The sequence below is a fragment of the Brachycentrus maculatus genome, unplaced genomic scaffold (genome assembly GCF_059751285.1).
Source record: "Brachycentrus maculatus isolate JH-2025_06_01 unplaced genomic scaffold, ASM5975128v1 h1tg000717l, whole genome shotgun sequence".
Taxonomy (NCBI): domain Eukaryota; kingdom Metazoa; phylum Arthropoda; class Insecta; order Trichoptera; family Brachycentridae; genus Brachycentrus; species Brachycentrus maculatus.
The window spans coordinates 19,983-32,705 of record NW_028281448.1 but is presented as its reverse complement, the minus strand read 5'-3'; the positions used below and the strand labels follow the sequence as shown (position 1 = coordinate 32,705).

At 32.7% G+C, this 12,723-nt stretch overlaps 1 protein-coding gene across 1 annotated transcript; it reads right to left on the bottom strand.

Annotated features, from left to right (window-relative positions):
* Window positions 1-3,069: 3,069 nt before the first annotated feature.
* Window positions 3,070-11,257, bottom strand: LOC148300423 (lysosomal acid glucosylceramidase-like). The gene is made up of 11 exons (XM_088274825.1): window positions 11,231-11,257; window positions 10,823-10,959; window positions 10,053-10,146; window positions 8,849-8,978; window positions 8,074-8,230; window positions 7,779-7,939; window positions 6,082-6,199; window positions 5,877-5,993; window positions 4,717-4,872; window positions 4,280-4,333; window positions 3,070-3,354 (listed from the first exon to the last, which is right to left on the bottom strand). The coding sequence occupies exons 1-11, from the start codon at window positions 11,232-11,234 to the stop codon at window positions 3,070-3,072; spliced, it is 1,413 nt and encodes a 470-aa protein (XP_088130951.1). The 5' UTR covers window positions 11,235-11,257.
* Window positions 11,258-12,723: the final 1,466 nt, after the last annotated feature.

The window sequence follows — 12,723 nt, the reverse complement described above, 5'->3', positions numbered from 1 at the left end:
TGGTTTTCTGTAGTCGTGCTCTTTGTTCTGGAGCTGATATGATGATTCTGGAGACCTCGGCCCTTAGTGCATGTTTTTTTCTAAAATCCCTCGTGCATGTTGGTCCTCGGGTCGACCAAAACCGCATATGATTAATATTTAATGTTGTTATAAGTGTATAAATAGTGTTGTGGTAGTGACGTGTATTATTGTCCTGACGAAGAGATGGGTACGTCTAGAATTCGGTAGACGAAAAATCTCGAAGAGGGGTTATATACTGATACTACTAACTTTTTGTAAAAAAAATGTAAGATAGTAAAAATGATCAACCACAAAGTAAATGGTTTAAATATATTATTTATAATGTTGAGAATACCAACAATTTAATTCAATTTGATAAATAGTTTTCGGTTGAAAACTATTTATCACATGGAAGCTACAAAAATTAATTGCATATTAAAACATAATTTTAGTATGCAAAAAATGTTAAACATTTTTTTTAAACTACACCAATATTATAAACTTAATACAGTTCATCGATCATTTACAGAAAAAAGTGTAAAATCTTAAATTTGAAGCTTCTTTTCAGGGATACGCCGATTAATTTGAAAGAATGATTTCTGTAACTAATGCTGCAGTCACTTTGTGGTAATATCTTCTGCTATTTTTTCCATATTCGCTCCTAAGGTGGACCAATGGCCAACAGGAGACGTCTCCAAGTCTTTCTGTCACGCGCCATCTCCTTATCGTGAGTATTGTCGGTGAATGGTCGTCAGCGGCCTTCTGGCGCGCCGGAATCCTCGGGGTTTGAAGGAGAGACATGAGGGTTTAATGCTCTCAGCTGGCATTCTAATGATATGTCCCAACCATGTCCACCTCCTCCACTTCAGGACTTCCAGTATGAGGGACTTCCTGGCGAAGTCATACTACTTTACATCCGGTATTCGCCTGAGGCACCTATTTTCAAAACTTGCCAGTTTCTTGTTCTGAGCTTTGGTCAGGTGCCACGACACACACGTAAAGCAACACAGTTCATATCTATCTATTTTCATTTTGAGTTTTACTTCGTAAATACTACTATTTTATTAAATGATTCGGCATTAAATTTGTAGAATGCTATGTTGATTATTTATAAAAAAAAAAATTCCTAGAAGATGAAAACATCTTCAAGTTTTCGAAACTAGTCGTATGTACATATAAATAAAACTCCTTAAAATGGTATATTCAAGTGTTATTTCTTTTTAAATACTACTAATTCCATTAACTTTCTACACATTTTTCCTTTTTACCATAGTGGCTCTATAAACAGTTGTATTTACTAAGTAAACCTCTAATTAATAATTAAAGAATGATGTCTGTAAAAAACGCATTAAAAAAAAAGTTTTTAAATTTTTTCAGAAGAGAATTTAAAATTCAATTTTTTTAGGAAAGGAAAATAATCTTGTATTGTTGTGTCATACTGCTTTATTGCATAAATTACAGTTTTTTTTTATAAAAATAATAAAATAATTGATTTAAGCGAGTTAGGTTTTTTGGGAGAGTCAACATCATGGGCGTACTGGAGTGCACGCGGTTCATGACTGACCTCGCAGAAGAATCAAAAGCCGTTAAAAGGTGTTTGTTGAATTGTTGCATATCTTCTTGTATTATGATTAACATTTTTTTAATTGAATAAACTCATTCATGAACAAAACAAACATTTCAATAAACTCGTTTTGTAATTCGGAATCTCAAAATGCAAACTATCACAAATTGTCGAATCACCAATAGATAACAGTGTGGATAGATCTTTGTGGAACATTAATTGTAATTTTTCCTTTTCGTTTTTCCTGAATTATAACGGTCCTTTGGAAATCTGTCCTGGAAAACAAATAGTTTAATATCTGTTAGTATCTATCTTCTACAGGATTTAGTCGATCACGTTAAAACTGCATTGATATGATGCGTGTGTCTTTGAGTATGGATTTGGATCACAAGTGCAAGAGTGGAGACTTGACAAAGCGTACATCTATATTTCATTTCAATTTACCATCCGCATTACAGCAATGACAATTACCACGCATTTTCATACACAAAAAAAATAAAAAATAAATGACTAAAAATGTTTTATAATCATAGTATGGACAGTTAGAAATGAAGACTCTACATAGCATATCTGGTCTACGAGATAGAAAAGGGAACACCAGCATGAGAAAAATAAACGAGATTGAAGATGAATGGAACGAAGATGTCGTTAGGTGGAGAAGTCAACAAATAAATAAATGACTAAAAATGTTTTATAATCATAGTATGGACAGTTAGAAATGAAGACTTTACAGAGCATATTTGGTCTACGAGATAGAAAAGGGAACACCAGCATAAGAAAAATAAACGAGATCGAGGATCGAAGACGCCGTTAGGTGGAGAAGTCAACAAAGAAGACAATGGCAGGAGCATGTGGGGAAAGTGAAACTATCCACGACCAACTCCAAGGTAGACGACTTCCGGGCTAACAACAAAATATATGGATTGACAGCTGGGAATCGACATAGTAGGAGGCTTATCCCTCTTGAAAACAGCTCGCAAGGCCTACACCAAGGAGGAGAAGAAGAAGAAATATCCATAAAAAAAGAGTAGCTAGGTTTAGATAAAACCATCACTAACATTTTTATGCTAAGTACTTGTTCAAAGGTATGTAGCATATTTTGACCTTTCCATTACTATCGATGAGGTCTCTTTGAATATTGACCCCTTTCCTCACTCAGATGATGCATTGGATCGATTCGGCATCAAATTTGCGTTAAATAGATAATTCTGGTCCTACGTTCCAAATTGTTGAACAAGAGGCTAGATTTTTTTTAAATGATACAGAATATTTTTTTTAATAGCCGTAAGGGTATGAAAATTGAGGGAAAAGGGTAGGTCCTTTTATTGAAACGAAGATAACAAGAATAACAGATAAAAACATTTGTTCGGAGTGGAATGCCCGCACATGTAAAAGCTTGTGTGAATTGGACAAGCTACTGATAATAAAAACGATTTTCTTGAGTACTTCAAAAATAAAACTAAATCTAAATTTTCTTTAGAAGTGCAGAATACGTTTAAAAGTACTCACGGATTGTAAAATACAACTGTGATTCCATTGTCGGGTCTCAAGAAAGCCACGTGATCGATAGATCCGGACTTGGTCTCCGAGTGTACTCTTCTGGATCCTCTTGGTATGAACTTACTGAAGTGGCCGAGGGCATAGAACGAGGGTTGCTTCAAGAACTCGTCGTCTTCACCCATTGTTACTACTGGTGAACCAACATAGAATATATTAACCCATGTTGGTCCCCCATTTATATCTAGAGCCATATTCCAATCAATCCATCCCACGTACCAGTGATTTAGGTTCTAAATATGTAAAAACAAGTTTAGTTAAATACATTATACAACAAATTTTGTTTTAACAACTTTTTATTCGTACAACAGGGTTAAAAATGTATATTTTTAACCCTAAAAGCAATTAAAAAAGTATAACAAAAACATTTGAGCAAGTATAGATAATCATATAAAAATGTGGTAATTTACAGCATAATAAAAAATATCAGTTGTTTATGGCATGTAACACTCAATTTTGGATGCTTTGCCAACAAACAAAAAAACCCTGATGTTGACAAAGTTCTCCTTGGGCTTGCTTTAGGCTGATTTTAATTTTAAACTTGTAATCAACTGATCTTCAATGTATCAAAGTGTTTTGTCTCGTTAAAGCTATTCACTTGCGGTGCCAAATGAATAACCGATCACTTGGAAGAATCGCCGAGGTAAAAGACCTAGGCATAACATTTGAATCGACCTTGTCGTTTCATGCCCATATATATGCAGCATATGAAAGTGCACGAAAGATGCTCAGTTTTGTAACTCGGACTGCTACTGTGTTTGCCAACACCCGTGTTTTAAGGCTCCTCTACTGTTCATCGGTAAGTAGCAGACTCGAGATTTAAATACTCCCTTATATTAGAGATGAATCAGAGGAAATTTTGAGATATCTCTTCAGGAGGGAGTATAAAATATATCCATGGTCGTTCCCTTCAGACTTTATTTCGGAAATGCTTGGAATTAATAGTCTGGGGAAAAGATGGCAGGCGTACTTGGCCTGATGCGCGGTTTACATCTTATTTTCTATCTACCTGTTCATATACAAGCATGTTTGCATGTATGCGTATGTGTGTGTATGTATATATGGAATAACTTAAGCTATATGCTTTGTATGTAATACATAAAGTATATGATGAAAATTGTTATTTTTATAAAAGAAAATAAATAAATTAGTAAATACCTGCAAAATTCCGGATACATATGATTCTGCTCTTTTCCATGAACCTAATGCCGTCTCGTTCAATCCAAAAACGTCTAAAATCACACAAAATTGCAATTAGGATAAAACGCCTCAATTTAAAACGCAACAATTTAATTAATTTTAATACTAGACGTTGGCGCTAACACTGATACGACATCGGTGTTTTCATGTATAATATGATCCTAAAGGCAAAGTTCGCTGGTTCCTGAAAGCTGTGATTGTTAATATAAAATGAATAATATGCTAGAGTAGCAGTGCCTCAAGCAATCTATACCCACCCCCCTAACCCAAAGTCCTACGGAGGAATATCAAACAACCTAATAATCTACGAAAGCCATCCTACCAAACGTCTCATAAACCCAATGTTCCATTTGATGAGTGTATTTGTGTAATGAAGGGAAAAATAATGATTATGCTTTTTCTTTACCAACGCATGACTCAGTTTGAATGATATATTTTTCAGGAAATCTCTTATGGATATCCTCTACAACTGAAGGTCCAATAAAATAGTCTGCATACCAATGTATCGCAATGCCGTCCACGTATTGCATTGCGTCTTTATTTGTTGCCATCTGAAATAAATCAATTGTAAAGTTAATCAATCTGACGATGAATGACAATTCTGCCCATAGTGTAACATTCACCAATTCTACCCATGATTGACAACTACACTACTCAAATTTATTGCCATCTTGAAAAAATAAATAGTTATTAATTATGTAGTAAGTTGAGATCATAGTATATGACAATATGTAAATTTATTTTTAACTTTGTTATCTTGAACATATAACTTACATAAAAATCACACAAAAACTGGTACCAATATAAAATAAATACATTAAGGATCCGATCGGCTCACTGTGCTGACTAAACGAATGCTCGCATCGTAACGCATTTCGTCGTAACGCTACACGTTACGATGCGAGCATTCAGGCAGTCAGTACAGCAAGCCAAGATATATATATGTATAAATATATATATATATATATATATATATATATATATATATATATATATATATATATATATATATATATATATATATATATATATATATATATATATATATATATATATATATATATATATATATATATATATATATATATATATATATTTATATATATATATGTATATATATATATATATATATATACATATATATATATATATATATATATATATATATATATATATATATATATATATATATATATATATATATATATATATATATATATATATATATATATATATATATATATATATATATATATATATATATATATATATATATATATATATATATATACATACATATTTGAAGCATGTGACATCTTGTTCTTCCTACTTTCTCCCAACTTATCGTCTTTGTAGGCTGTTGGGGTCAGCTCTCCTCGTCCTCAGGTTGTGGGTCCTTCTATGGTGGACAACGTCATCTAGGCAATGCCTTTAAATCATGTTATCTCCTTGTGGCATCTATGAATTTTTTAATCTTCCTTTAGATGTCTTTCGAACAAAAGATCTCTGGCAATTCAAAGCATACAACGTTTTATAATTTAATGTACACATTTACCAAATTGAGGTACCAAGGAAGCATATATCTGGAATCGTCCATTGCCAATATTTGTACGTTGGAAAGATCCACGTGTTTCTTGATTGATGGTCCCAAATTTTCTGCCACCCATTTTGCCTAAAACCAGAGAATATTTCAATAAGGACAAATGTTCAACTTTATGCAAACGGTTTCAAGTTAAATAATTTATAATCACTACACTAACATGTTTAAAGGGAAACCATCCTAAGGCATTTATTGTTGGCAAAAATCCTAATATTGGTTCGTTTCCTGTACTGATGGCCCAAACATTTATACCATATTTTTTATATTCTTCGATGAACCTATAAACCATCAATTTTATTATCAAGATAAAGTCAAAGTATATTTTATCAATTTTAAGGCATGTGTATGACGAGGGAGGTAGTGCGTGAGGATAATTGAAGATAGATATATGAGCGTGCATGGGAACATATGTACATGTATGAATGATAATGGATGCATCATAGTCTAAGAACTCCAAATTGTTTGTGAGTAAAATTTTAAGTATATTATTTCGAGAAATAAAAATACTTTGTGTTCTGATCCACTCACATTTTTATTAACCAACTAGTTTCGGCAACAACCTGTTGCCCTCTTCAGGGTTACATTTATTACTGATTTTATTATTACTGTATATTGTATATACTGTATATACTGATTTATTTATTACTGTAACCCTGAAGAGGACAACAGGTTGTTGCCGAAACTAGTTGGTTAATAAAAATGTGAGTGGATCAGAACACAAAATATTTTTATTTCTCGAAATAATATATCAATATGATCCACAAAGTTAATTGCTTTCAATATTCAAAACAAATTTTTAAGTCTTTAAGAGTTAAAATGGTTGAAAATTGTGATATTAAGAGGTGTGGGTGTGTTTAGAACTAACAGTTATCACTCCCAACAACATAAAAGCTGTTTTAGAAACGGTATTAAACTGGGTGAATGTATCCAGAATGCACCCAATAGATGATCCTAGGCTTGATTTGTTAAGAAAGTATACTCCATATAAGCATCGGATATAGATAATGGCATTAATTAAAATGATAAATAATTATTACAAGGTGCCTCAACTTGAAATGAAACATCTATCTTTCCTCTTTATATGACAGAAGTTTAAGCATCCCAGGGCTTACAACCTGTTATGGACTGGTTAAAGGGATCACTTTTTACACTTGTGTATTTTTCACCATTCTGCCATATTTAAACATCCATATTGCATTCATCTTTGAAACCTGTTTACAAACAGCGGTCTTGGAACCCTCTACATGTAGGTACAATTTTTCAATACGTTTAGAAGTATGGCTGATTATAGCGCCACCAGTTGTGAAATTTGTTAATTATTACTTAATTTTAGTTCACTTCTTATAATTATATCAAAGTACCGAGACCATGGCACATAGTGGGCAGAATTGTGAACGTTAGTCACAGAAGTGTTTAATGCCAGGTCGTACGCTCTGGGATTCTTAGACTTCTATCTTCTTTCATATAATAATAATAAAAAATAAAACCCTTATCCGCACCCCAATGGTGCATAGGGCACTGCGTTATATAAACGCAGTGTTATCTTGATCATTTACACATGAAGGAAAGGTGATCAGCCCTCCGCTTCAGGTACCAGTCCAGGGTAATATTGAATAAATATGACTGTGAAAAAATCACTTATATTTATTTTACCCCCCTTGGGAATCGAACCCGGGACCTCCGGAACGGTAGCCGAGCGTGCTGACCATTACACTACGGAGGCGGACTTCCTCTTTCATATAAAGAGGAAGTTTCATATCAAGTTGAGACACCTGTAATATTGACATCTTATCCCTAGGGTGAATAATCCAGTGTCTTATAAAATAAATAAAATTAATATTGATTATATTGAATTACTTGACATGATAGTTGGCATACGATTGGTAATACTTCTCGATTAGTATGGAAGGTCCAATGAGTTTCCCATTGGTTTTCATCCAACCCGGTGGAGACCAAGCTGAAGCCAATATAAGTATTTCATCCGTGGCCATTTCTTGAGCTCGTTGGATAAGTGGAATCTAGAATAAATAATTCAATGTAATAACAAATGATGTAAGAAGAAATTGCAAAATATTTACAAATTCCTCGTTCACAGAAAAACTGATCATTTGATTTGTATCTTCTACTTCGGTTTTTCGAAAGCAAAGCTTACTTTGTAATCGAAATCTTCGTGAGAGAGTGAAAAATTAGATAGTGTTATATCATCAGCTGGTAGCTCGTTATAGGCATATCCACGTGTAGAGAAATCAGATCCACCGATAGGTACTCTTCCCATATTGTACTCCAATCCTACATCACTAAAGTGGGATCTGAAACATAATATTAATACAACTTACTTATCACCTTAGAGTATACGTATCGTTTCATTTTAGTTTAACAAATGCTTATGAAGCAACACAGATGCGAGATGGAGACAGATCGTCTTGCTTTAAGCTGACACTAGTGAATGGCAACAAGAGTGACCAAATTAATTAGGAAATATTATTTTTTGACATCTCATCAAAGATGAAGAAGAATATGGAAGTCTGGGCATTTACGGGGCTGACAACCGTCATAGGCTGGTTTAAGTGATCACTTTACACACGTGTAACATTCACCAATTCTACCCATTATTGACAACCACACCACTCAAATTCTTGGAAGTTCTGTATATATGAACCGATTTAGAAACCTTGTTCTTGAATCACTAGAACTTCACTAGAGACATCTATTGGTGAGATGTAAAGAAGCTTTTTACTAAGCAAAAACTCTTATATTAGTATTGGAGATAATCCAGATTTTGTGAACAAGTATTTGGACATACTCAAAATGTTGTTTATTATGAAACATGGATTTTAAATTTAAAAACGTTTACAAAAATAAACTAATGCATTTATATTGTAAATACGGTATGAATCTCTTTTTTGGTGTATTTGTTCTTAATTTACCTGACAAAATTTTCCTGCGTCGGTTTACTTAAGGTATGCAAATTAAAACCCACCGCATCAGTAAAGGAACCCCCGAATCCTTTAATAGTCTGGTAGGTAATATTCCTGTTGATTTTTATTACGTCAGCGTCTGAAAAAACCAACATAACTCCTTGATAGTGATGATTTTTACTACCGAATTCTTTATTCCAATTGACTCCGTACTAAAGTTTTCTTAGAAATTTATATCATCGAAGTCTGAAGTAGTTCTTTTGATGAAACCGAGCATTCTCATACATTTGTTGGTAATTTTGTTTATGTGCGATAAAAAGCAAGAATCTCATAGTTAGGCATTTTTGTGAGCTTAGAAAAAGTTCGTTTATATTTCACCTATATTTAAGTCTCTCCAGATTTTTTTCTGGTATGTCACAGTCCTTAATGTGATAATTATATTTGATATTCTTTAAATCGTCGGCAAACATAAGTATTTGGTCATCGTCAAAGATGTTTATAACATCATTTATAGGTGGTATAAACGGAATTGGGCCCGAGTGAGAGCCTTGTGGGACTCCGCTAGTTGCGGTGAAGGTATAGAAACATTTGTCTGTCTGTCAAGAAGACAAAATTGTAACCGATTAAAGAGACGACCATTGTTTTCAAGTTTCTGTTACTTATTCAGCAATGTTTTGTTGCAAACCTTATCAAATGCTTTTGAAAAGTTGGAATTGATTGAATCTGCTTGGTGTTTATTTTTAGTGAATCTGATATGTATTTCTGATGGATCTAATGATTCGATAATATTGACCTTCCACTTATGAATCCGTGTTGTTCAGAACATACGTTTTTTATTCGCTTAACTTAGAAAATTCGCCGAAGAGAATTTCCAGATATATTTCTGGTATGTATCTGTCGTTTATGTGACGAATTGTTTTGAATACCTATTGTATTGTATTAAATTTAGTGTATAATATTGATGATTACTGTAAGTGATGATTTTTACTAGCGTATTTTTTATTGTTATCGCACATATTTTTGCTAATGTTGTAAATAGCCGTAAATAAAATAAAACAACCAAATACTTGTATCACAGATAGTAAACCAATAACTGATGTTTTTTTGTAACCAGGGAGGTTTTGTGAACAGAAACTAAATTTTACCAAAGTATCAAAAAGTACGTAAGCATTTAGACATACCTACTCTTTCAAATAGATAAAAATATACTCACTTTGTTGAAAAAGTTTATAAAACAAATTTGAAAAAAAAAAAGATTTTTTAATGGGTTCCATTGTTCCCAAAGACTTATGAAAACGAAGATTTTCCTGAAAAAAATACAATAGTAATTGAAAAACGTTTATGGGTAACATGTTTAAATGATTTTTTAAAAAAAAAACTTATTCATTCATTTATTTAAACTGTTCCTGGTTGTAGATAAACGTAATAAATTGACAAAGAATAAATAATGCATACTCAAGCACTTTTTCAACCTGATCTGCATTCAATTATGCATTGGGCACAACATGGTTCAAGAGCAGTGTCATCTCGATCGTTATTTGCATGAAAACAAGGTGATCAGTTCAAAGTTATATCAAATAATTGTTGGAATAAATAATAGCTTTTTTATTTCAAAACCTTTTTAAGAACCAAAATTAGAACCTCCAGGATACTAGCTGAATGCGTTAATACCTATGTTAGTATCGCAACGGAGGTGAATTTATCAATTTTAAAACGTATACATATCAACAAGATTAAAAATCTTATTTTTTCCATATTACTATAACAGACATCAATAGTAAGGCGGAGGAAAGGCAATTGAAAACTTGAACATATTGTGAACCAAGAAATCACCATGGATCTTACTCGAAAGACATCTAGAGGAAGACCAAAAAAATATGGATGCTAAAGGGAGATAACATGATACGAAGGCATGGCCTAGGTGACGGTGACCATACTGGAAGATCCTACAACCAGGACGGGGGAAAATGAAAAAGTACTCACTTGGTTTGACGTGTAATGCATGTAAAAGCCAGAAGGCAGTGGAACAACTTTGGGTGTTTCATCACAGTAGCTAGCGTTACAAACACACACGAAGGAACTATGGGTATACTTTCTTTGTAGGCAGGGTTTTTCTTGTCCTTCAAACGTAAATAAATCACTTCTTCAATATTTTTTTTATTAAATATAAAATTATATTGATATAAAGAATATAAAAATTTAATTCATCTGCAGTACATTTTTACTCTTACATTTCTATGTTAACATAATCAATACAAATGCCACTGTGCCTCTCCAACAAAGAGACTAAGCTCTTGTGCTTGAGGAGGGACTTACACTCTGGTCACACAGTGGGACAAAAACCATTTCTTGTTAGTAAAATAACAAGAAAACACTATTTAAAATACATACCCATACAGCATTTCTTGAGGAATATGAAGATGATTATTACATTTAATATTATAAAATATGTATTTTTATTATTTGTCATTTTGGGTTGATAATTAAACTAGACACGCTCACTTATCAGCTGAAAAAAAAATATGAAAAAATATGTTTAGAAAAAACAATCATATTATTTATAAGCATAAAGCAAAAAACTGCCCGATCACAATGTGTTAAATGATTTTTGTTTCTAAAAAAAACCTACCACGCCAAATGGCTGGCGGCTCCTTGTTTCAACTCGAAGTAATTTTTACTTAATGAGGGGTACACTGTCCTATTCACAGATACTATCAAATTCAGTGGTTCCCAAACAACGGTAGGTACACAAATCAAATGAGACGCCCAAGGCCCCGCTAGATGCATGATCACCTGTCTTTGCTTTTAAAAGAGTTCGAGAGCTAATTCCCAACCACAAAAAGTCACGAGCTGGTAAGAAACGGATCTGCGGTCCATTTATCTACAAATTAGTGTCTAGCATGTCTGTACCGATTGTACGAATTTTTGGTTTCACAGGTCTGCCTAATGTCTTTTTTTTATTTACATAAATTGTGTACATTTACAACATTTTGAGTGTGTCCAAATACTTGTTCACAAAATCTGGATTATCTCCAATTACAGGAGTCATTTTCATATTATTTTTTGACATCTCATCAAAGATGAGATGTCAAAAAATAATATGAAAATAACTCCTGTAATTGGAGATAATCCAGATTTTGTGAACAAGTATTTGGACACACTCAAAATGTTGTAAATAAATTATCTGGTCAAATTATAAGCTTAATAATAAAAATGAAAATGGTATTTTCTGGCGTTTCTCATGTGTGTGATTATAATCCAGGATTCGGATCTTACATACTAATATAAGAGTTTCTGCTTAATAAAAAGCTTCTTTACATCTCACCAATAGATGTCTCTAGTGAAGTTCTAGTGATTCATGAACAAGGTTTCTAAAATTGGTTCATATATATAGAACTTTCAAGAATTTGAGTAGTGTGGTTGTCAATAATGGGTAGAATTGGTGAATGTTACACGTGTGTAAAGTGATCACTTATACCAGCCTATGACGGTCGTAAGCCCCGTAAATGCCCAGACTTCCATATTCTTCTTCATCTTTGATGAGATGTCAAAAAATAATATGTATACATTTATTTAAATCACAATTTTAAACATATTTTTTGAAAAATTGCAGAGACCCACCAAGCCACCTTGTGTGTTTTGTCGGTGTAGTTCTTTTTTTATTATTTTTTTTACTGTTTTTAACCAGTTTAACCTAATGTACACACAAAAAAGAGAGAAAAATAAAAAACATAAATATCTCGTTTTAAATTTGAAAACATTGGAGATCAATGGAGAAAAAAAACAACCTTGTACTTAGGTTATTTTTAATAATTGTGAGGATATTAATTTGTGCTAATTTTCAAAAAAAAAACAGTGAACTATGATTTGCAGTGATTTCTCAA

Excerpts from the sequence above, each read along its gene's own strand:
- LOC148300423 (XM_088274825.1), bottom strand. Across the intron at positions 8,979-10,052 it reads TTATAAACTTTTTCAACAAA|ACGCTGACGTAATAAAAATC; the intron begins GTGAGTATATTT and ends TGGTTTTTTCAG. Across the intron at positions 7,940-8,073 it reads ACGAAGATTTCGATTACAAA|ATTCCACTTATCCAACGAGC; the intron begins GTAAGCTTTGCT and ends TATTTATTCTAG.